The sequence below is a fragment of the Balaenoptera physalus genome, assembly GCF_965194825.1.
Source record: "Balaenoptera physalus genome assembly, chromosome: 1".
Lineage (NCBI taxonomy): Eukaryota > Metazoa > Chordata > Mammalia > Artiodactyla > Balaenopteridae > Balaenoptera > Balaenoptera physalus.
The window spans coordinates 87,398,565-87,422,626 of record NC_138882.1 but is presented as its reverse complement, the minus strand read 5'-3'; the positions used below and the strand labels follow the sequence as shown (position 1 = coordinate 87,422,626).

Sequence of the window (24,062 nt, the reverse complement as noted above, 5' to 3'; positions counted from 1 at the left end):
CTTCTCACTATCCTGGGTATCCTTTAATACCCAGGCCAGTTTCTAATTTACAGTAACTATCATTTTTTTTGGGGGGGGGGCGCTGCAGCGGGTCTTCGTTGCTGCCCGAGGGCTTTCTCTATTTGCGGCGAGCAGGGGCTAGTCTTTGTTGCAGTGGGCGGGCTTCTTATTGTCGTGGCTCTAGGCGCACGGGCTTCGGTAGTTGTGGCTCATGGGCTCTAGAGCGCAGGCTCAGTAGTTGTGGCACACGGGCTTAGTTGCTCCGCGGCATGTGGGACCTTCCTGGACCAGGGATCAAACCCATGTCCCCTGCATTGGCAGGGGGATTCTTAACCACTGCGCCACCAGGGAAGTCCCAGTAACCATCCATTTAAATGACCATTTTGCATGCTCTTCAGACTTAATCTCCACCATTACCTTTGATTTCATGTGTTTAGCAACAGTTTTGTTTTTTCTTTTACCCTAAATAACTGAGAGTTGGCTATATGCCTTTTACAGGGAATAAAAAATCTCTCCTACTGAGATGCTTTTTTTACTACGAGCTTTCACAAAGATTTAATAATGCCCACATTATTAAGTGAAAAACTGTAATGATTTTAGACATAACTATACTTTTTTTTTTCTTATAACTATACTTTTAAACAAAGTATGTAATCTGGCCAAGCTGATGACTTTGTTTAAAAAAAACTCTAGGTGTTGCTGAGACACCTCCAACAGGTGCAGTGACGTCTCTGTTCATTTTTGAAAAAGTGTCTGCCATGTACCTGAGTTTCAATATCCTTGGTTTATCTATTCATTTTTTGTTGTAACATACTATTTCTACCCATGGTTGTTTCAAAGGGGTGAAATGCTGTTTTATTGATTCCTTAAGCTAGAAAGGCAGTAATGTGTTTCACATATTTCCAAAGTATTTTTCTGGAGATTGAAAGTGAGGGAACTATGGTTTAGGGCCTGAAACTTCCCAAATATCTGACTGTTTGTGTTAGATGAAGTAGAAAAGAAGTGCCTTATCAGATAGTCTGCTTGAGAATATCTTACATATATACAAGAGGTCTGCTAAAAACATACATACAAGAGGTCTTCTAAAAACATTTTACAGGCAGCTTTCCTTGTGTTTGAGTGACAGCTTCCCAAAAATTTGTGTTCCTATGCATAAAGATGTCTTTGGTGGACTTGGGGAAGAGGTTGCTAGAAGCAGCAAGAAAAGGCCAAGATGATGAAGTGAGAACATTGATGGCAAATGGTGCCCCATTCACCACAGACTGGGTAAGCTCTCTTAATTATTCCAGCGTGCGCTGTTACCAACCTTTTTCTTAAAGGCTAAACAGTCTGTATTGATTTTTCTTCATTCTCTTTCTGCCTCAGTCTCCTTACAAGCATTTCATTTTCTTTGCCTCATCTGAATATGTGGTTTTCCTTTTCTTTTAGTTTTCCAAATTGAAAGAATCTCCTGTGGATATATGGGTGGTAATTGTAAGATACTATATACTTGTGATTTTCTATAATGTTTTTTTAGAGTATTTTCTAAAGGTTTACTTCTGCCTGGAGTGTACTTGGGTTATAGGCTGTAATTAGCTAGAAATTGAACAAAATCAGTATACTGAGTGCATTTCTAAACTAATGAAACTCCTTGTTTCCTTTTCTCTAAAATGTCCTCATTAATAAGGAATAGTCTAGCCATTTTGTTTCCTTTACCACTGTTAAAAAACATTAAAGAGGAAGGTGTAATTTCATGAGTTCAGACAGTCAACTTGGAGAGCAGAGTGTCAGAAGATCCAGGTCCAGGTTATAACATGGGCTTGCTTAGCATTCATAGATTTTGTAAGCATTGCCTAATTTTTAACAATTCGATAAGCACTGTCCTCTATTTTGGGGTGATTAATTCATAACTTTAGAGGCCAGCAGTTTCTTAGAACTTCACAAAAAGGAAGAAAGGAAACCCATGAGATTAGCATTTCTATAAATAGACCTGAAAAGAGCAATGTGAATTAAATCCAATCAGGTAAAGAGAGTGAATATATGAAAAGCAAAGAATAAACGAAATAGGTTTTAAAACAGAGAGCATAACACGAGAAAAGAATACATCTCTGGCCAAAATGGATGCTGATAGATAACTGTGATTAGTAACAAGACTTACTTTGAGATGATACAGACTTGCTTATTGCTATTGACACACAATTGCTATTTTTTTCTGCGGGTGTGGGTAGGAGGCACTTCATCTTACCAGTCTTTTTGCTTTGCTTTACTGTGGTAACAAACTTCTATTTCAACCAATTAAATTTGTACCCTAAATTTCACATGTAACTTTCTAGTCTCTGCCCTTTTCCTAGAATTGTTTTGAACTTGCCTATCCCTTTCCTTTATCCCTGACTCAGAATGCTCTTTTCTATCCATTTTTTTTAACCTTCTTCTAAGCCCTATTTAAAAATCATACCCTTTATGGAATTTTACCTGGTAAGTCCACCTGACTTAAATCCATTATACTTAGCGCTTCTTTAATTGGTTGTATATTTATTTGTCCATTAGTGTATTAATTTTAATGAAATAATTTCTTCAGCTTATCTGTCCAGACAGATTCTCGCTCCAAGGACAGGAACCTAGGCGTCACCTGTTGTTCATTTGTATCCCTCCAGTAATGATTTAGGACTCTGCACACAGTTGATATTAAATGAGTATTATTTTCCCACAGCTTGGAACATCACCCCTCCACCTTGCAGCCCAGTATGGTCATTATTCCACAGCAGAAGTGCTCCTTCGAGCAGGCGTTAGCAGGGATGCCCGGACCAAAGTGGACAGGACTCCCTTGCACATGGCTGCAGCTGATGGACATGCACACATCGTGGAACTACTTGTTAGGGTAAAGCAAGAAGAGTGAGGGGTCTATATTGTAAAAAAGACAAATACCTCCCTGTTTTTTTACTTAAACAGGTGGTAGGAAACTAGGTTGGGAAAGATTAAGTTTAGGACAGTTTATAGCATTGAATTGCATCTCTTTCAAGAGTCATCATGGCTATGAGGATTTTATTTTCTAATTTTTTAAAGGCTAAACAGACTTTATTGATCTTTCTTCATTTTTCTTCTGCAGGTGTTCTCTGGTCTTATGCCTATTTTTTCAGGCACTCAGCTCTCTGTTAATAAATGCAACAAAAATCTGTTCTTTTCCCCTTCCTCTCCCATCTTTTATAATTTCCAATTATGTCCTTAAAAGGTCCTTTCATTTAAGGCATTGTGTCTATCAGCATTCAGGAGAATTTGAATTCAGGAGACATGTTTTTCCCTTTGATATTTCTTAAACATTTCTAAATTTGAATATGTGTAATCTCTATGGAAATCCTCTGTATATGGTGATGGGATATTGCACCTGTGCTACTGTAACCAGTGTCTCTTTGAAAAAAATTACTTTTCTGTGACAGAATGGTGCAGATGTGAATGCCAAGGACATGCTGAAGATGACAGCTTTGCACTGGGCCACAGAGCACCACCATCGAGATGTTGTAGAGCTACTTATCAAGTATGGAGCTGATGTCCATGCTTTCAGCAAGTTTGATAAATCTGCCTTTGACATAGCCCTGGAGAAAAACAATGCTGAGATTCTGGTCATCCTTCAGGTCCTGTTCTTTTTATACACAACAGTATACTTCAGTTGAAGTTAAGGATTTTTTGTAGGAACTGAATCAAAACTGAATTTTCTCTGTCTTATCAAAGTAGTACTTCCACTATGTCTCAATCTTGTGACTCAGTGTCATTAGTATCTTTAAAAATAATAATAATATTCTATAAAGCCCTGAATTATTCATGGTGATTGAAGAACAATGTTGTGGCCAGTACAAAAATAAGCTTTATTTGGCTTTAGAATGTTTTTTCTCCATGAAAATTTCCCTTTCTAATTAAACTTGACTTGGGATAATATTAAAACCCTCTTTATATTTTGTGAATATACATCAGCTCTTGTGAGGTAGTACATAGCTCTAAAGCATATTGAGTCATAAGGAAGCCATCTCAGAATTAAAAATCAGCTGTGATGATATCATCCATTGATTTCCTAAGCCAGCACTGGTATAGCAGGAAATAACAGGATGAGAGATACAAAGATTAATAGGACATAGCCCTGTCCTTGGAGTGTTTACAGTATGATGAAGGTAAAGACAAGATATAAAGCATTACAATACTATGGTGGTAAACAGATACCTAGGAAGTGTTACAGGAGGGAGTATTGATAATGCTTAAGGCAAGGATTAAAGTATATGTAGACTCTGAACTGAGTTTTGAAGGAGTAGTAGGCAGAGATGTGAGAAAATGATATTCTAGGCTAGAAAAAGCAAATCAAAGACACAGAGGTGGGAAAGGACATGGACTATTCAGGAAGGAGTAAGTAGTTCTGTGACCAGAGATTGGGCAAGAGAAGCAGAGTTTGGGAGTGGCAGGAGCTAAGGCTTGAGAGGCTGAGTTCTGAACATAGGGTTGTTAGATGGCATGCAAAAGAGTATGGACTATTTTGTGGGCAAGGGGTATCCAATAGAAGCTTTTAAGTAGAGAATTGATATGATAAGATTTTTTAAAACGATGATTCTTTGGAGTGTGGTACAGACTTGAGAGAGAAGACACTTAATGCCGAAGACCTTCATTAGGCCAGGCAAGAGCCAATGAAGGCTTGAATTAAGGTAGTGATAATGGAGGGTAGAGGGGCAGATTCAAGAAGGAATTTTACAGTAATCAGAGAATGGATAATCCGTTTCAATTGAAGCTCTTAGCAAGGGGATAATTATATGTAAAAAAAATAGCCATTTCTACTGTATTATCAGTGGTTGGTTGGTTGGTTGTTTTTTTCTGACATGGTTCCCTATAGACTGGTTATTCTCTTCAACTTTCAATTCCTTGTTTAGAGCCCTTTTATAATTCGACTTTTTTTTAGTAGTGATCATGTTTGTAGAAAACTGCTTATGAAAGTAAAAAAATAAAATAAAGATAAGCATCTTTATACCGAAATTGTGCAGATATCTCTAGAAGCAGAAGTGCAGCATATGGAACTAGACTTTAAAATCCGGCACTCATTTATTTGCTTGTTATATATTCTCTTAGGGATTTCTTCAATGGCAGAATGGAATAAGTAGTTGGACAAAACTCTGGAGAATATTGTTCTCTGTAGATTCTCTGCAGGGATCTCCAGCTAGCACATTGTGCTGTACATAATTGATCATAGAATATTAGTGCTGGAAATTACTTTTTAGGCCACCCCCTTTATTTTTCAAATTAAAAACCAATATCCAGAGAGGTTAAGTGAATTGTCTAGAAGTTTTTGCAAATAATAACGCCTTTTTTTTTTTTTCTAAAGTAGAGATAAGCTTGGGAAAGCAATCTAACGTCTCTGTTGCCCTGGTCTGAGAAAAAACAGTCGTCTTAATGAGAACTGTGAGGTCCCTGGGACATTGTGCGCCGGAACTAGTTCTGCTTGACAGAGCATTGTGGGGGGGGCTGTTCAGTAACTGTATAACTAAGGCTGGTTAGTAAGTGTTCTGACTTTGAAATATCTTGCATTGTTTTATAGGAAGCAATGCAGAATCAGGTGAATGCTAATCCTGAGAGAGCCAACCCTGTGACTATGGGTACCCCATTCATCTTCACGTCAGGAGAAGTTGTCAACCTTGCAAGCCTTGTTTCTTCAGCCAGCACCAAAACAACCTCAGGTAATGTTCTGATAATGTGACATTTATTTTAGACTTAAATGAACAGAATTACAGGTTTTCTTATGAGATGAATAGGTACCCTGTCTGATACCCACTCCTTTATTAAGGTATTCCCCAAATGGAAGATTTATAATAGATTTAAAAGCTAATGCACTTATTCTTTCTAGGGGAAGGGAAAATCATACATTGGGATTGTACATAAGTGTTTGCTGTGTTAAAAGTAAAATATTCTACAGATTAATCTGTTGAAGGGTTATGTCTGACTCCAAAATGAAAATGTACGGGTGCTTTAATATGGTACTGCTAAGGAAAATAGTTAAATATTTATAGTCTAAGGCAGTAACAAAGAAGAATAAACATAAATGGTTGTTGGAATGTTGATATAAAAGAGGTACATGTGATTATTTGACTAAAGTGTAAGAGTCTTGATTTGTTCTTGAGAACATATATAACAACAAAATAGCAAAGAAAAGCACTTGGTGTTGATCTTTTGAGACGTGTATGTTTTTAACAAAAATATCTATCTAAAAAGGAGCAAATCCACTTTGCTGTACAGCAGAAACTAATACAACATTATAAATCAACTATACTCTAATAAAAATTTTTAAAAAATAAAAATAAAAAGGAGCAAATTGAGTTTATTTTCAACATCTCCTTACAAATACTTGTTTTACAATGAAGGAACTTGTGTCCTCATTTAAATAAATTTTCCTACTGACTCTTGGTTTCTTTTTCTGTTTCTGACTTTCATTTAAAAATACGCAACTGTATTCATAGTTAAGTTTGTAAAATATCAAAGGAAGATCTTGAATGAGGTATTATTATTGAGAGGCATTGTAAAATAGAAAGAACATATACACACTATACCTAGAATTTTGCATTCAGAACTGCTTTCAAATACTGATTTATTACTTGACTAAGATGCTTGACCTTGGAAAAATTACTTCTCTAAGCCTTCTGTACTCATATATAAAATTGGTATATAATAATCTACTTTATGAGGTTGTTGTGAGACTGAGATTTTGTATTTCAGTACCCATTTTATAGTAGGGCTTCAATAATAGCTAATGTTAAGTGGAAGTATAACTTCTCAGTGAAGGTTGAGTCCATCATGCCCACAAGGGGGCAGTAGTCACCTTCATTTTGTAAACTATCAACTTGTTTAAAATCACTGTAATCAGAATATTCACAGCCATTTGGATTTGTTGTGGTTCAGGCCACACTGATTAGAACAAGTGCTTTTTTAATCCAAAAGTTTGTAGAAGCCAATAAAGTTATACGTTCACAAACACGTATTGAATAAAAAGAACTAGAGTTAAGTCTTTAGTCTAACTACTGAAATTCTCCAGATTCTTATCTGGAATGATAAGCAAAGTTGAAGACATTCAGGATAGAGATTCTTAGCCTTGATTCCCATGGACCTATATCATGCTTGTCGTGTTGCTTTTGGCAAACCTACTCTTCTTTCTCTCTTCTGTATGTTGATAACGGCAAATTGAAATTGCTAAACCGTCACATAATTAGAGCTGATCTCTCCAGTGTCATCTTACTCATGAAGCATTTCTACCTAGCTATTCCCCTTTAGGGGATTGGCCTATCTGATGTTTAATCAGTGCAGATAAAAGAAAGGAGAAAAGTTATAAGCCAAATTCAGGTTGTGTTATTGAACTGGGTTAAAGGATTTTCTTTTCCTGAATGGCGGGGTAGGCCTCTTGTTTCCCATCATCCAGTAATATTTTTAAGAATTAACTGGGGCTTCCCTGGTGGCGCAGTGGTTGAGAGTCTGCCTGTCAATGCAGGGGACACGGGTTCGAGCCCTGGTCTGGGAAGATCCCACATGCCGCGGAGCAACTAGGCCCGTGAGCCACAACTACTGAGCCTGCGCGTCTGGGGCCTGTGCTCCGCAACAAGAGAGGCCACGATAATGAGAGGCCCGCGCACCGCGACGAAGAGTGGCCCCCACTTGCCGCAACTAGAGAAAGCCCTCGCACAGAAACGAAGACCCAACACAGCCATAAGTAAATAAATAAATAAATAAAAATACAGATTCCTAGAGTCTGTTCCCTGAAGGTCCAACATATCAGGTCTGGAGTAGGATATAGAAATTTCCTTGAAACGAAACGAAACAAACCACCTGAGAGAGGATAGGGAATTGTATACTTAAAAAAAAAAAAAAAAAAAAAAGAATTAACTGAAAAGACCTTAAAAAAAAAAAAAAGAATTAACTGAAAGTATCCTAGGATTATCATTTTGGTGGATTTTTTTTTTTACTGCGCCCCACACCATGTGGGATCTTAGTTCCCCGACCAGGGATTGAACCCATGCCCCCTGCATTGGAAGCCCGGAGTCTTAACCACTGGACCGCCAGGGAAGTCCTTGGTGGATTATTATTATTTTTTTTTAAAGACAATCAGATGTTTTTATTTATTTATTTTTGGCTGTGTTGGGTCTTCGTTTCTGCGCGAGGGCTTTCTCCAGTTGTGGCAAGCGGGGGCCACTCTTCATCGCGGTGCGCGGGCCTCTCACTGTCGCGGCCTCTCTTGTTGCGGAGCACAGGCTCCAGACGCGCAGGCTCAGTAATTGTGGCTCATGGGCCCAGTTGCTCCGCGGCATGTGGGATCTTCCCAGACCAGGGCTCGAACCCGTGTCCCCTGCATTTGGCAGGCAGACTCTCAACCACTGCGCCACCAGGGAAGCCCGGTGGATTATTTTTGATAGCAAAATCCAGATTATAAAGTTTGCTTTCAATTTTCCATTTGTGACTAAAGATATCAGTCATCAGTGCCACCATCAAACTGCAGTGATTTGGGAAGGCAGACTAATTTAAACATTAATCAGAGCAAAACAAAGTTATGAAGATGAATTTCCTGTTTCTGTAGAATCATAAGATGCACTGCAAAATCAAATATAAGTTGCCTTATGTTGGTTCATAAAGAGTACAGGCTTTGGAATCTAATAATTAGGTTCTAATCTGGGCTCTGACATTTACTAGCTGCATGACCCTGGGCAAGTTACTTAATTTTTCTGGATCTAGTTTGCTGAGGTTGCCTAGCCAACCATAGCACACTACCCTAAATCCTGGTCTGAAGAGCTTATTTATTTATATAAGCCTCATTCTGAATAGGTAAAAAGTTGTCACTAACAATGCCATTTCCCTTCCAAAAACAAGAGCAACCGTGCACATTTCACTTTATTTGATGTGGGGGTCTTACATGAAAGAGAATGAAGGAATTAACATTACTTGACAATAAAGTACTTTATTTTCCTAGAACTCCCTGGGGTAAGTCTAAAGAGGTAATTTGCATCATCTCTTCAGTTTCAACTGTATATGTCAGAACACTAAACGTAATTTTTCACATAAGTTCTTCATTTTGCTATTGAGGGGAAGTTGGGTGAGTCATTATGTTTGAATCAAAGGGAGAGCAGCACCCTTAGGTTGGAACCATTATATGCTAAGAAGTATATAATGCCTTTCTCATGAGGCAGTTCTACCCCGCTTTTCTCCTTTAGCTTGGTGGCCTACCTGATGTTTGTCCTAGAGCTTTTTTTTTTTTTTTAATAAATTTATTTATTTTTATTTTTGGCTGCATTGTGTCTTTGTTGCTGTGCGCAGGCTTTCTCTAGTTGTGGCGAGCGGGGGCTACTCTTGGTTGCGGTGCGTGGGCTTCTCATTGCAGTGGCTTCTCTTGTTGCGGAGCACGGGCTCTAGGCGCGCGGGCTTCAGTAGTTGTGGCTCGCGGGCTCAGTAGTTGTGGCTCGAGGCCTCTAGAGCGCGGGCTCAGTAGCTGTGGCGCACGGGCTCAGTTGCTCCGTGGCATGTGGGATCTTCCCAGACTACGGCTTGAACCCGTGTCCCCTGCATTGGCAGGTGGATTCTTAACCATTGTGCCACCAAAGAAGCCCTGTCCTAGAACTTTAATTATAACAGCCTTGCTTGTGTGTGTGTCTGTGTGTGTATGTGTGTGTTTTAACTGTGGTAAAATAATAACAGCCTTTTTTTTTTTATTGTTAGTGACTTATTGTCACATATATTCCAGCCTCCATGAGGCATATATCTGAAAATTGCTTGTTCCTTGTTTGTTTCATCTCTGAGTTTTATGTCAGCACTTGGTACGATAGTCTGAGTGATAAGAAAAACATGAACTAAGCAGGAAAATTAGAGTATAGGCTATAGCTGAATCTTGCTCTTACTGAAGTCATTAGATAGACACAGGCTCCTTTCTAGAGGTCAAGCACTGTGTTCTACTCAGACCATTTGGTTCCCTGAGTATTTTATGAGAAATTAAAATAAGGATATCATTACTATCTCTACCCTTATCTTCACTCCCACAGTCATCATCCAAAAGCTTTGATTAAGATAGTTTGCAGCTATGTGTATTATACAAGTAATCCACCTTTTTATGGAAAAATCTTCTGAAATTTAAATTTATAAACCAGTTAAACTAACTAGATTAATCATATCAGAAAAGGACTTTAAGTTTTTTTTAAGTATTTTACAGATAATTGACTTTTTTTAAGCATAGTAGTAGGAGAACTTAAGAGTACACTTAGGGCTTCCCTGGTGGCGCAGTGGTTAGGTATCCGCCTGCCAATGCAGGGGACACGGGTTCAAGCCCTGAGCCAGGAAGATCCCACATGCCGCCGAGCACCTAAGCCCATGAGCCACAACTACTGAGCCTGCACACCTAGAGCCCACGCTCCGCATCAAGAGAAGCCACCACATTGAGAAGCCTGCGCACCGCAACAAAGCGTAACCCCCACTTGCCACAACTAGAGAAAGCCTGCGTGCAGCAGTGAAGACCCAATGCAGCCAAAAATAAAATAAATGAAATTAAGAAAAAAAAAAAAAAGAGCACATTTAAGAAGAAAATAAGTGTATCAGTCACATTTCAGTCAGGAGACAAAGCTACGTATGGTGTAGTTTTATTATACGTAATTTTATTATACATATATAATAAAAAATATATATATATATAAGTATATAATTTATAAGCTTATAAACTTAATTTATAAACACTTGTTAGTAACAGTGGAGTAACTACCACGAGCGGAGGAGAACTCTAAAGCAAACAGGAATAGCCAGTATAGGGAGCAGCCGCTACTTCTGTATGACAAAACTTAATCTCATGCCAGATGACAAGAAATATTTATGGGGGTCCAGCTTCAGTATCACAAGATATGGCAAAGAAGAGTGGATTTGCAGCCAAGAAGTAATTAATTCACAACTGGTACAATAAGTATCTCTGAAATTATAGTGAAAGACTTAGGGAAATGAAATTCATGTTATAAAAGTTTGATTTATGCAAAACTGTTGAGTAATACTTTTCAGTTCATAAAGTTAGGAGTGCCTATTGCCAGACCTAATACACTTCCCTCTTGGAACTTAGCTGTAAGGATATCACACAGATACAAGAGAAAAAGGTTATGAACAAATTGTTTTTTAAAAGCACATCATGACATAACTAAAGTAAGTAAAGTAGGTAATTGTTTAGCCTTTGACATTCAAAATGTGAAACTTCAGGTTTTTAATGTTTTTGCACTTGAGGTCAGTCCTAGTCTTCTCACCTCTCTAGCTGATGAATAGAAGTAGCATGGTTGAGTAAAGCCCAGGAGGGGCCTATTCCCTCACCAGTGCTTAGTTTGGGGTGAGGCATGCTTTGTACGCTTACTGCCTGCTGCCAAGGAGAGCTCTGCATAGCCAGCCCAGGGAGTGGGTGGCACTCCTGGTCTGTTAGCTACTGATGCTCAGCATTGGCAATGCCAAGAGAATGATCAAATGAAGGGAATGTAGTGTGGCCCTATACCAAGCATATTACCTTAATCCACTTTAAAGGGAAGACTTTAAACCTTAAAAGAGTTTTAACACCATGATAATTGGTTTTTGTAAGTTTGTATTAGAGAGCAAGATTAAGCACATTAGAGTGAAAAGCTGAGGTTTTGATTTAATAAGCCATTTTTAGTTCATCTCCATTTATTCTCTCCGCTGGACCTCATTTGCCTTTTTTACCGAAATAGGTGACCCCCATGCCTCCTCAACAGTACACTTCTCAAATTCTACCACCTCAGTGCTGGCCACCCTTGCAGCTCTTGCTGAGGCATCAGCCCCCCTCTGCAACTCACACAGAGCCACAGGTAGGTAAGGGATATCTGCTGGGTGAATCACCATTTCTTCTTTTGCTTTTGAATCTCCAGCAGATTTAATTTGCATGAAATGTTAAAGAATTATGGTTAGAGACAGCTAGGATAAAGGGATGTAGAGTCATTGAGCATCAGAAAGAAAAATCGCTAAGTGATACAATCAGTCAGCTGAATAATATCAGAGAATGACTAAGTTATTCCTTTGTAGTTTTGCAGCTTCAAGTTTGTTTACCCTGACTCCAGTTGCATCAGATTGAAATGTTTAGTCTTATATTAGCAGAGTTTTGGAAATACTCTATGTTATGTTTTGTCTGATGCTATCATAGAATGATTCAAAATAGCAGCCTAAATATCTTTTATTAAAGCATCAAAATACATGGGACTGCTACCTCGCTCATTTTTATATTCTTTGTACCTCAGGTTGGCTTGCTTTTATTTTCACTGGAGATGTTATTTTGGCATTTCCAGTGGACTTGTGAAGATACATTCTGTATAGTGCCCTTCTTATTTTAAAACAGAAAGGTTTCAGGTCACTTAGCCAGAGCTAGTGACCCACAGGGAAAAGGCTTAAGGCTTCATATAGGTAGGGGACAAATAGTCATAGGGAAGGCTAAGTAGTCATTTAGGAATCTTTCTGGAAACCTCTGACAGTCTGCTCCATCATAAATGAAAGCAGATTGTTGATTTCTTTCTGCTGTTGACATTCGGATGCTGAGAACATTCCTCCAATCCTATTTTTCCAACTGGCAACAATCATAAAGATCTCTACTCAGATATGTATGAGTGAACAGCATGGCAGAGGAAAAAGCAATGTATTAAACTTGTGCTTGTTATTCTTTTGATTTGTTCTTTGATGTTGGTTAAATCATTTAAGTTCTCCAGGTCTCAGTCTCCTCATCTCTGACATGATGGTTGGATTAGATTACCTGTCAGCGTCCTTTCAGCTATAACATTTAACTGTTCTTTTTTTCTAAGAGGTGTGAATGCTCTATTTCCACTGAACTGCCTGAATGTGTCTCATGTGGATAGTCCCTACCCCACTTATTGCAAAGTTCTACTTGTGACTCTTTAGATATAGAAATTTCATAGTGGTAGGAGCTGTTTCCCCTAATAGTTATTGGGGATACTGACTAACCAAACTGGAATTCTTTATTCAACATGATACGTGTAAAGCTCTTAGAAAGGTACCTGGCACATAGTGTCATTGCTGTTAATGTTATTGTTGATGTGTCAGATGAGAGAAGCCATCTACTATTTTTGTCTGTCAGACTTCTTCAATGTTTTGACTTCTTGACATATTATTTTGTTAATTCACTATTAAATGCCTTTATTTCTTATAGAAATAGATCTACTCTAATTTATAGTTACTTTTCTAAGCTCTCTAAAGTTATTTAGACTTTCAAGATGCTTTCTGAAAAAGGAGTTCCGAGATAAAATATGTTTGGGAAATTCAGCATATCTTATTTTATATTAGAGAGTCACAATGCTCATTAGTCTATTAGGATCTCTGATACTTCCTACAAAATAAACAAACACAAAAATGTAAGCATATTTAAACGAGCATTTTGAAAATGTATTTGTACGTAGAACCTATCTTTAGTGAAAGCTAACATGTCAATGAAGACATTTTATTTATTTATTTATTTTTATTTTTGGCTTCATTGGGTCTTCGTTGCTGTGCCTGGGCTTTCTCTAGTTGCGGCGAGCGGGGGCTGCTCTTCGTTGGGGTGCACGGGCTTCTCACTGCGGTGGCCTCTCTTGCTGCGGAGCACGGGCTCTAGGCGTGCGGGCTTCAGTAGTTGTGACACATGGGTTTAGTTGCTCCGCGGCATGTGGGATCCTCCTGGACCAGGGCTCAAACCCGTGTTCCCTGCATTGGCAGGCGGATTCTTAACCACTGCACCACCAGGGAAGTCCCTGAAGACATTTCAGAAAATACTGTTCTAATGCATTCCCTGTTTTCTTTCTTTTTTAAAAAAAATTTTTAATTTATTTTTATTTATTTTATTTTTGGCTGTGTTGGGTCTATCATTGCTGTGTGCGGGCTTTCTCTAGTTGTGGCGAGCGGGGGCTACTTTTCATTGCGGTGCACGGGCTTCTCATCGCGGTGGCTTCTCGTTGCAGAGTACGGGCTCTAGGCTCGCAGGCTTCAGTAGTTGTGGCACGCAGGCTCAGTAGTTGTGGTGCACAGGCTTAGTTGCTCCGCAGCATGTGGGATCTTCCCGGGCTTGAACCCATCTCCCCTGCATTAGCAGGCGGATTCTTAACCACTGCGCCACCAGGGAAGCCCTCCCTGTTTTCTTTTCGCCTCTGACTTAGCATTGTTTACAGGAGCTTGCTTTTGTGAACTGTTGAATCTAACTTTTTTTTTCAAGTTTTTCTATCCCTGATATTATCAGTTTTAAGGGGGCTGAAATTACTATACTCCTATTTTTTTTAAAGCTGAAATGTTATGTTTCCTTTTGTCATCTGTAGCTAATTCAGAGGAAATCATAGAAGGAAATTCTGTTGACTCATCAGTCCAGCAAGTGGTGGGGAGTGGAGGCCAGAGGGTCATCACCATAGTGACCGATGGAGTCCCTCTGGGTAATATCCAAACTGCAATCCCTACTGGAGGCATTGGCCAGCCATTTATTGTAACTATGCAAGATGGACAGCAAGGTGAGTTATACCATTTAGACAATTGTTTATTAAAAGATACTTTAGACACTCAACACACCTCTAAAAATGAGGCATTAGGGGGACTTCCCTGGCGGTCCAGTGGTTAAGACTCCGCACTTCCAGTGCAGGGGGCGCGGGTTCAATCCCTGGTTGGGGAACTAAGATCCCACATGCCACGTGGTATGGCCAAAAAAAAAAAAAAAAAAAAAAGAGACATTAAGGCAAGTAGTGGGAATGGGAGAAAGCCAGATGCCAGATGGGACAAAGAAGCTCTGAAAAAGGAAAAGAAACAGAAGCCAGGCTGGCAAAGGCTAACTCTCCTAATATATATAAAATCTGTGAGTAAAACCAATAATCTGGTGGAAAAAAGAGCAAATAATGTCAACTAGTAGTTCACAGAAAAGAAAATACTGATGGTTCTTAAAAATAGGAAAATACATTCAACCTACTTCTTTCATGAAAGAGAAATATAAATAAATACTGCAGCAAGATACCATTAAAACACTATATTGTCAAGGGTATGGGGAAACAGGCAGTCTTATAAACCACTGGTGAGGGTGTAAATTACTGCATCCTCTGAAGAGCAAACTGTCAATATATATCAGTATTGAAGATGCATATACCTTTTGGCTAAAAAGTTATTTTTCTATGAATTTATATTCACACACACAGAAATGACATATATACTAAATTATTCATTACAGCATTATTTGTAATCATCAGAGATTAAAAAGAACCTAAGTAGAAGTCATTAAGGAACTGGATAAATAAATTATGATACACCCCACCCAGGCAATGGAATACTATGCAGCTATAAAAAACAATGAGGAAGATTCTTGTATACAAGTATGGTCTGATCTCCAAAATATATTAAGTGACAAGAGCAAGATGCAGGGGTGTGTAGAGTATGCTACATTTGTATTTTTTAAAAAGGGAAATATATGTATATTTGCTAATATGTTCATAGACTTAGACTATCTCTGGAAGAACATTCAGAAACAACATTGATAACATTGGTTCCCTTGTGGCAGGGCACCTGGGTAGCTAGGGATGGATAGGAAGCTTTTCAATGTATATGCTTTTATCGCTTTTAATCTTTGAACCATGTGAATGTATTACCTATTCAAAAAATACATAAGTAAATTTTTTTTGAAAAAAGAAAGAAACTAATCATTACAACTTCATTCCTCAGAAATGCTGGAGAAGGAGGGTTGGTATAATTACCTTTTGTGTCATCAAAATTTTGACTTGGCCTAAATAATTATGGGGATTTTATAATTTTCAAAATATTTGAATTGATGGATCTTTGCAGTATGGGAAGAAAGAGTAGAAATTAAACCTTTATAATTCAGGCTTTGGTATCGTAAGTTCTTGGAGCTTTATTTGGAAATATACCACTGATATTTTTGTGGACATGATTATCATTTAAAGTTTTGGGGGGCTCATTGAGTAAGTGAGAGACTCTGCTTGTAATGGAGTTAAATAAATGAGAACGAAGTTGTTTTAAGGAAAAAATAAAATTTGAGGTTTTGCCTAGATAAACTACACTACTTTTTTTAAATTTTTTTTTTAAAAATTACTTATTTATTTATTTTTGGCTGTGTTGGGTCTTTGTTGCTGCATGCGGGCTTTCTCTAGTTGCGGCGAGCGGGGGCTACTTTTCGTTGCAGTGTGCAGGGTTTCTCATTGAGCCCAGAGCACGGGCTCTAGGCGCATGGGCTTCAGTAGTTGTGGCACACGGGCTCAGTAGTTGTGGCTCACGGGCTCTAGAGTGCAGGCTCAGTAGTTGTGGTGCACGGGCTTAGTTGCTCCGCAGCATGTGGGATCGTCCCTGACCAGGGCTCAGACCCATGTCCCCTGCCTTGACAGGCGGATTCTTAACCACTGTGCCACCAGGGAAGTCCACTACACTACTTTTTACAGATGCATTTAACCAGGCCCAAAGAAGGAGAGCTGAAATTTTGTGAATTAATTGTAAGAAATTTTTAATCCCAGACAGAATTTCCATTTCCACTTAGCAGATATCCAAGCTGCTTTCTACTGCTATCAGTTGATGAGTGTTCAAGGAATACAAGCTAATCTTAAAATCAACCAAACCAAATAACTAGGTAAATCTGCTTTAAACAAAAATTGTAATGCATCCTAAAACCTAAGTATAATTTTAACTTTTTATTTTGAGATAATCATATACTCATTCATGTATATTTGTAAGAAGTAATACAGAAAGATCCCGTATACCTATCACCCAGTTTCTCCCAATGGTAACATTTTGTATAACTCTAGTACAATATTACAGACAGGAAATTGACATTGGTACAATCCACCAACCTTATTGAGATTTTTTCCAGTTTTATATGCATTCATTTGTGAGTTTGTGTTCTATGCAATTTAATGCATGAGCACCACCAAAGCTGAGATACAAAACAGTTCCATCACCGAGATTCCTTGTGCTACTCTGTCTCCCTTGTGTTATAGCCACTTCCCTTCCCACCTCATTCCTAACCACTGGCAACCACTATCTAACTCATCTGTTCTCTATCTTTATACTTTTGTCATTTCAAGAATGTTATATAAATGGAATCATACAGTATATAGCCTTTTGAGATTGGCTTTTTTCTCTCAGCATAATTCCCTTAAGGTCTATCCAAGTTGATGTTTGTATCAATAGTTCATTTCTTTTTATTGCTGAGTAGTATTCCATGGTATGGATGTACCATAGTTTGTTTAACCATTTACCTACTTAATCTGTCTCCAGGTTTTGGCTATATCTGAGTAAAGCTGTTATGATCAATCATGTACAGGTTGTATGGGAACATAAGTTTTCAATTTTGGGGTAAATTTCCAAAAGTAAAATTTCCGGGTCATATGGTAAATGCATGTTTACTTTTATAAAACACTGCCAAACTATTTTCTACAGTGACTGTACCATTTTACATTTCCACCAGCAATTTATTAATAATCCAGTTTCCCACATTCTTGCCAGCGTTTGGTGGTATCACTATTTTTTTTTTTTTTTAGCCATTCGGATAGGTGTGTAGTGCATCATGTGTGGTGTGTGCATATGTGTGTTGACCCTTTTCTCACTTATCTATAAGAGAAATCGTTAAATTAGACACAGCTAATGGCAAACTGCTTTCATGAAAGGTTTCTCAAAATTCTTATTTAAGATATCAGACCTATTTTAGATAAGTTATTCCTGCAGAATTGTAAGCTAAGTGGTCACGCTTCTGATCTACAGTCAGACATTTCTATATAAAAGCCTCAGAGTTGGGTCTTAACTGCATGGCTTCCAAACCTGCAAATCTTCACCCTTCCTTTCTGAGGTCTTCTTAGTGCCTCTAATCTTTTTGGTTTCTCTCTGTAAAGCCATGCCTTGCCTGTTGATTCTAAAATCCAAAGAGATATGAACAGTGAGATATCAGAGAATATATTTTAGTTTAGATGATTTTTTTTTTTTTTTTTTTTTGGCTGCGTTGGGTCTTTGTTGCTGTGTGCGGGCTTTCTCTAGTTGCGGTGAGCAGGGGTTACTCTTCATTGCAGTGCACGGGTTTCTCATTGCGGTAGCTTCTCTTGTTGCAGAGCACGGGCTCTAGGTGGATGGGCTTCAGTAGTTGTGACTCACAGGCTCTAGAGCGCAGGCTCAGTAGTTGTGGAGCACGGGCTTAGTTGCTCCGCGGCATGTGGGATCTTCCCAGACCAGGGCTTGAGCCCGTGTCCCCTGCATCGGCAGGTGGATTCTTAACCACTGCGCCACCCGGGAAACCCTATATTTTAGTTTATTGTCTGATTCAAAGTAAGCAAAGTCTCTTTGTTTTACTATGTATTCATCACCTCCAATTGGTGTCCTTTGGCTTATAGTTCTAACTGTACCTGCTGGTCAGGTTGCAGAGGAGACTGTCATTGAAGAAGAGGCAGAAGAAGCAGAGAAATTGCCACTGACTAAGAAACCAAGGATAGAAGAGATGACAAACAGTGTGGAGGAAAGCAAGGTAATGTTTTTAGCAGTGGTGGAGAGAAGAGAAGGCAAAGATTCAAAAGCCAGAACTTTCAAGGCCCAAACCCTTCTTTTTTTGTCTACTCTCAGGAATTCTTACCTGTGGTGGTTTACTTTCACAGGAAGGCACTGAAAGAGAGCTACTTCAGCAGCAACTCCAGGAGGCTAATCGAAGAGCCCAGGAATACCGACACCAGCTCCTAAAGAAAGAGCAGGAGGCAGAACAGTACCGCCTCAAGCTAGAGGCCATGGCCCGACAACAGCCCAATGGAGTTGATTTCACCATGGTTGAAGAGGTGGCTGAGGTAGATGCTGTAGTAGTTACAGAGGGGGAGATGGAAGAGAGAGAGACAGAAATGACTGGAGCAGTAGGGACCACAGAGCCTCATACTGGAGTTTCCATGGAAACTGTTTCAACTTAATGTGCAAGGGCCACAGCTTGTGCTGTGTCCATCTTTTTCCTCTTTTTAAAAGAAAATACAAAGGACAAACATTGTATAAAAATTAAGAATGTCCTAAAGAAGAAAACTATAGCAGGGTACAGAGTTTGGGCTCAGGAAGGCTCTCTATGCAACTGGAAAATTGAAAGCCAAATTTAGGGAACAAGTCTTCTGAGGGACCAAAAGAATATGGACCAGATTTCTCAGCTCACATCATTGCTTGAAGCATAGAGGTAAAAGAATGCTGGATGTTGCAGATTGATTGTTTTTTAAATAACTGACTTTCTATCAAAAGATTTTAAAATAATATCCCTAATATGGACACGCCCAGAGCCTTTAATATTATAGTTGTACCATCAAGTGACCTGAAACTTTGCCTTAGGTTTATGATGTGTACCTGTTAGAGGAGAAACCTAATTGGGAGGAGGGATTAGACGCAAGTTTTGGGGAAGAGAAAGAAATATATTCCACTTCCGAAGGAGCGGGCAGGCACTCCCCACTATCCTGAGTTAATTTCACTGAAAAGAAATGTGTGATTGCCTGACTAAATTTGCATCCATTGTGTGTCCATAGCTCAGATGCCAGTTTAAGAAACTGAAATAGAATTTTTAAAAACTGGAAAGGAGAGAAGTGTATATAAATCCAAAATCCTCCAGGCTGTGCCTCTGCAATGCTGGAAAGTGGCCAGAAAGAGGCTCGTGGGGTTAGGAAACAATCTGATCCTGAGATACCAACTTTGCTCTGGCTGGATTTTATGAAATTGCAATCAGGAGGGTAGTCTGTTGTCAGAACAACTTGCTTCCAACCATTTATTTATGTAATGTCAAGCTTTAATATCAACTTTTTAATTTTATAAAACTTTGTTGAGTTTTCTAAGTGTGCCTTTCTGTGGAACTTACGTGGTATCCTCTCATATGCAAGAAAAGACGGGGGAGAGATGAATGCTGAGGACGTTGTATAGCTTTCTCCATCTTATTTGGATTGAGTAAATCGCTCTATTTCCTTAAGGTCGGGCCTTGTGCAGAGCTTTTGTGCCTTATAGGTGCTCAGTGTGTGCTGGCAGAGGGAGTGAGAACTACCAGTGCCGTAATGTAAGGAACCAAAGATTCTGACCAGATGCTTCGTCACCTTACTGTCTTCTCTCCCACTATGCCTGCTCCCTTTGCCTATATACTTTTGAAAGTGTTTCATTGCTGGGATTTCTTGGAGTTTTTTTAAAAAAAAAGGGAATACGGATGGAGAGAGAGGGGTTATGGAGAGGTCATCATCCTGGACTTGCTTGCTTGCTTGCTTTGTTGTAAATTAGAAGCAACCAGAGGGAGCTGTGCCAAGTAAACATTTGAATGACTGTTTAGAATATGGTTTTCTTAATTATCAATCATGGGGAAAACATACATTTTTAATTTGGAATAAAATGTGACAGTTAACATGGTTCTGTTTACCTTGATTAGTGAAGTAATTTGCTGCAGTTTTCCAGAGGTGCAGAATCATTTGGGGCTCAAAATAGACTGAAAACATAACTCCCCAAACCAAATTTAACAAACAGAATTGGCTATTAGAGGTTTATAGGCAAAAATATCAGTTTTTTTTGTTTGTTTTTTTAAATTTATTTATTTATTTATTTTGGCTGCGTTGGGTCTTTGTTGATGTGCGCGGGCTTTCTCTAGTTGAGGCGAGCGGAGGCTACTCTTCGTTGCGGCGCACGGGCTTCTCATTGCGGTGGCTTCCCTTGTTGTGGAGCACGGGCTCTAGGTGCGCAGGCTTCAGTGGTTGCAGCACATGGGCTCAGCAGTTGTGGCTCGCGGGCTCTAGAGCGCAGGTTCAGTAGTTGTGGCACACGGGCTTAGTTGCTCCGTGGCATGTGGGATCTTCCTGGACCAGAGCTTGAACCCATGTCCCCTGTGTTGGCAGGCTGATTCTTAACCACTGTGCCACCAGGAAGGCCCAAAAATATCAGTTTTGAAATTAATCTTGTCTGTGGGCCACCATAGCTAGGTTTTCTCCATGGACCAAGTACTAAGCACTTCCCAGATTATCAGAGATTAGTGTGCACTGTTGGGGATGATGGAGAAATGCAGTGGAGCAGCCTAGGTAAGGGAGAGGGTAAAATTGTGGTATCTGCTGTCAAATCGTCCTATTTCTGTTTGCAATATTTTTCCTTTTTCTGAGTCCCTTTGTGAATCAGGTGCTAACAATAAGCTGCTATTGTGTGCCATTTCAAAGCTTTAGCTTAACTATAGAGGGACCAAGTGTTATTTTAGATGTGTTTTGTGTGTGTTCTTGGTGCATACATTGACTTTAATTCCTTCTTTTATTCTTTCCTGTTAAGGGAGTGGAGGTTAACTGTGTAGAAAATATGCAGGCCCAACCACCTCACTCTCTGAGGTAACTTCTGATTGAGGGCAGGGAGTTTCCATCCAACACTCCCTTCTGAGCATACAGAGTCCCTACTGTTTGGGGGAACTGTTTAGAGTTTCTTATTATTCTTTTTTTGTAAGAGCCTATCATTCCCACCCAGTAAAATATCTAATACAGCCCAAGTCATTTTTGATGATGGGGTCTCTGAGATAGGGAGTTAAAGGGGGGGTTGGGATAGGGAGAGAGAGAAGGGAAATGTCTAGAAAGGGGTGGGTAGCAAAAGGGCATTTGTTTTTATTTACTTGGAATAGACCTTTTAGCATCCCAGAGAAGGGAAATAGGACTTGATCTCTAATTGTATTGCCATAGAGAGAATGGTAGGTCAGGATCCCTTGAAGTAGTTAGATTAAATATTAAAGACATGAATGGCAGTACCGTTGTATGATTTTGCGTATTTTTCTGGATCAGCCATGGAAGTTGGAAAAATGTTGCTATGTCTTCTGGGTTTGGGGATTCCAGCTGGCTTATTGGTAAGGTTGGATTACAGAGAATCAAACAGACAAATGGTTCAGAGATGGTACTTGAGCAGGAGAAACCTGAAGCCTAGGATGATTGCCTACTTTAAAATAAAGCTGCTTTAATAATATCAGTATTAATATAGGAATATTAGACCCTACATTTACATTTTAGTTTTAAGCTTTCCCCTAAAAAGGAGAAAGAAATAAATTTTAATATTTCTGTTCTTGTTCCTGGCTTCAGGGAAATTACTTACAAATGTATAAATGTACATTCCCTTCCTATCATTACCTCTGTGGGATCCCTTAATTGTAATGCCAGAGTTGAGGTCTCTTAATTGAAATATGGGAGAACTTGGCTTTAGGTTTTCTGTATATTGAACTCAGCACCTTAAAAGATGTTCTTTTTCTCTGTCAGATCTGTGTTTCGTAATTTTTGCCTTTGCTTCTCCCCCTTTTTCAGCCTTAGCACTGCATTATTAAAATGTTTGTGTCTGCTTAGTAATATTAGAAATCTGTGGCATGCAAAATGACTTTCTTTCTTTATATTGCTGTAAAAGAAATGAATTTAACAGAGGGCTCTCCCGTTGAAGTTAGGTGTTTTGTGACCAGGGCATTTTTAACACCCCTTTGCTGCATGTATATATTGTGTATGTTTATAAATACATATGAATTTTCCCACTTTTCTCTTTGTTTATTTGAGGTTCAACTCTAAATTACCTGGTAAAAGCTGGAAATATTTTTATTTCATTAAAAACATTAGAGAGGGTTTCTTTCAATTGAGTAAAAGCACTGAGGAAGAAAAAGCATTACTTTGGCCCTTTTTCTGAGAGGCATGCTCAACAGGCAGTAATGAGAAACCTGGGGAGTGAGGCCCTAGGGAGAGCTAGTACCTAGCTTTGCAGAGATTTCTTTAGCATACAGTGTGATGACATCGCGTAAACTGAAAGATTCAGAGCAGGGTCAGGGGTAGAGATGGAGCTGCCTTTCCACAGAGCAAACCTCCTTTCAGCTCCTATGGTAGCTGTTTTGACTGGCATTTGTATAATTTCTTACACCTCTGAAAAGGAAAGAAACCCTAGATAAAGTTCCATGGCAGAAGGAGCAGACATTCTATACATCTGCTTCCCAGTTTAGACATCTCAGCCTTTGAAGGAATGATCACTTTGAGAAAGCTTCTGTGGCTCTTTCCTAACAAACAACATTATGCACCCCCAGAGCTAGAAGACATGAGGCATATAGTGAACTATTCCCAGAAGTTTAATATTGAGTGGGAATCGGTTTTTGTCCAGATTTGTTGGAGAATGGCCTCCTGTTCTCTACTTGTTATATAGACATCTCTGTATGGCCAGAAAAGGAGCTTTAGAATGGAATACATATTAAGACCGCCTATGTGCTGCTCTAGGCTCTTATCTATTTCCACTTTATGTGATCTTTTCTCCTTCTGAGTTAGTACTCTATTTCCTATGCCAATATATTTAACAAGAGACCAGGAGCAAGAAGGATGTGAATTCGAATTAAGTAGCTTTAAACCTCTGGTGCTGCCTTTTTTTTTTTTTAAGCCTCTCTTAAGATTAGGAGGTGGGGTGATATCCCTAGACTCCAGACTACTACATAGCAATTTGGCTTGTTAATGGCAGGAAATTGTGGTTCCCTGTCTCTCTCCTCCCCTTTCCCCTCTAACTACTTCTGCGTCTGTGACCCCATTGTTCTTATCTCATTGAGTCTTTCCCAGGCACTAGAATTTAATTAATAGGTCATTTCTAATCTATGGGCCTTGTCTTTCCTCTTTCTGTTCCCCTTCTTCCCTACCACATATTTTCTGTTTATTCTTAAGTGGTTTGTTTCTGAGAATTAATCTAGGTCATACCCTATATCCTGTGCTTCCTAGTTGGTTTCAGGCATCTTGCTCTATCAACAGTAATGATAGCAGCAGCTCCCTTCTCTGGCTTTGCCCTGTGTACTGTCCTTCTGCCAAGGCCATCTGTGTTGGGGGGAGCAGAGAAAGGGTAGGTGGGGTGCCTAGCTTCTTCTCAAAACATCTTCAGTTTTTCAGGTTGTCTGACAGCTTTATGTACAGTATGTTTTAAGAAAACTTAAGTATACTTCTCTTTTTTATTTAGGATTTTAATTAAATAGGGTTTGATTCTGTTGAGCAAGTTTGTGTGTGTGTGTGTGTGAGCATTTGTGTGTATGTACACCTATACAGATCTATATTATATATACAATTTTTGTACTATCATTTAAAATAAAAAAATGTTTCTTACTAAAA

General features: G+C 39.1%; 1 protein-coding gene across 4 annotated transcripts in view; it reads left to right on the top strand.

The window, feature by feature from the left end:
- GABPB2 (GA binding protein transcription factor subunit beta 2) overlaps positions 1–24,062 on the top strand; it is a 27,096-nt gene extending 3,034 nt beyond the window's left edge. The window contains exons 2-9 of one of the 4 annotated variants that reach the window (XM_082475062.1): positions 1,159–1,266; positions 2,690–2,857; positions 3,414–3,608; positions 5,546–5,684; positions 11,700–11,816; positions 14,298–14,483; positions 18,342–18,472; positions 18,600–24,062. In XM_082475062.1, the coding sequence (XP_082331188.1) occupies positions 1,159–1,266; positions 2,690–2,857; positions 3,414–3,608; positions 5,546–5,684; positions 11,700–11,816; positions 14,298–14,483; positions 18,342–18,472; positions 18,600–18,899 (1,344 nt within the window). In that variant the 3' untranslated portion in view covers positions 18,900–24,062. The remainder of the gene's footprint in view (positions 1–1,158; positions 1,267–2,689; positions 2,858–3,413; positions 3,609–5,545; positions 5,685–11,699; positions 11,817–14,297; positions 14,484–18,341; positions 18,473–18,599) is intronic. The other 3 variants (XM_082475064.1, XM_082475063.1, XM_082475065.1) reach the window with 3 other exon arrangements.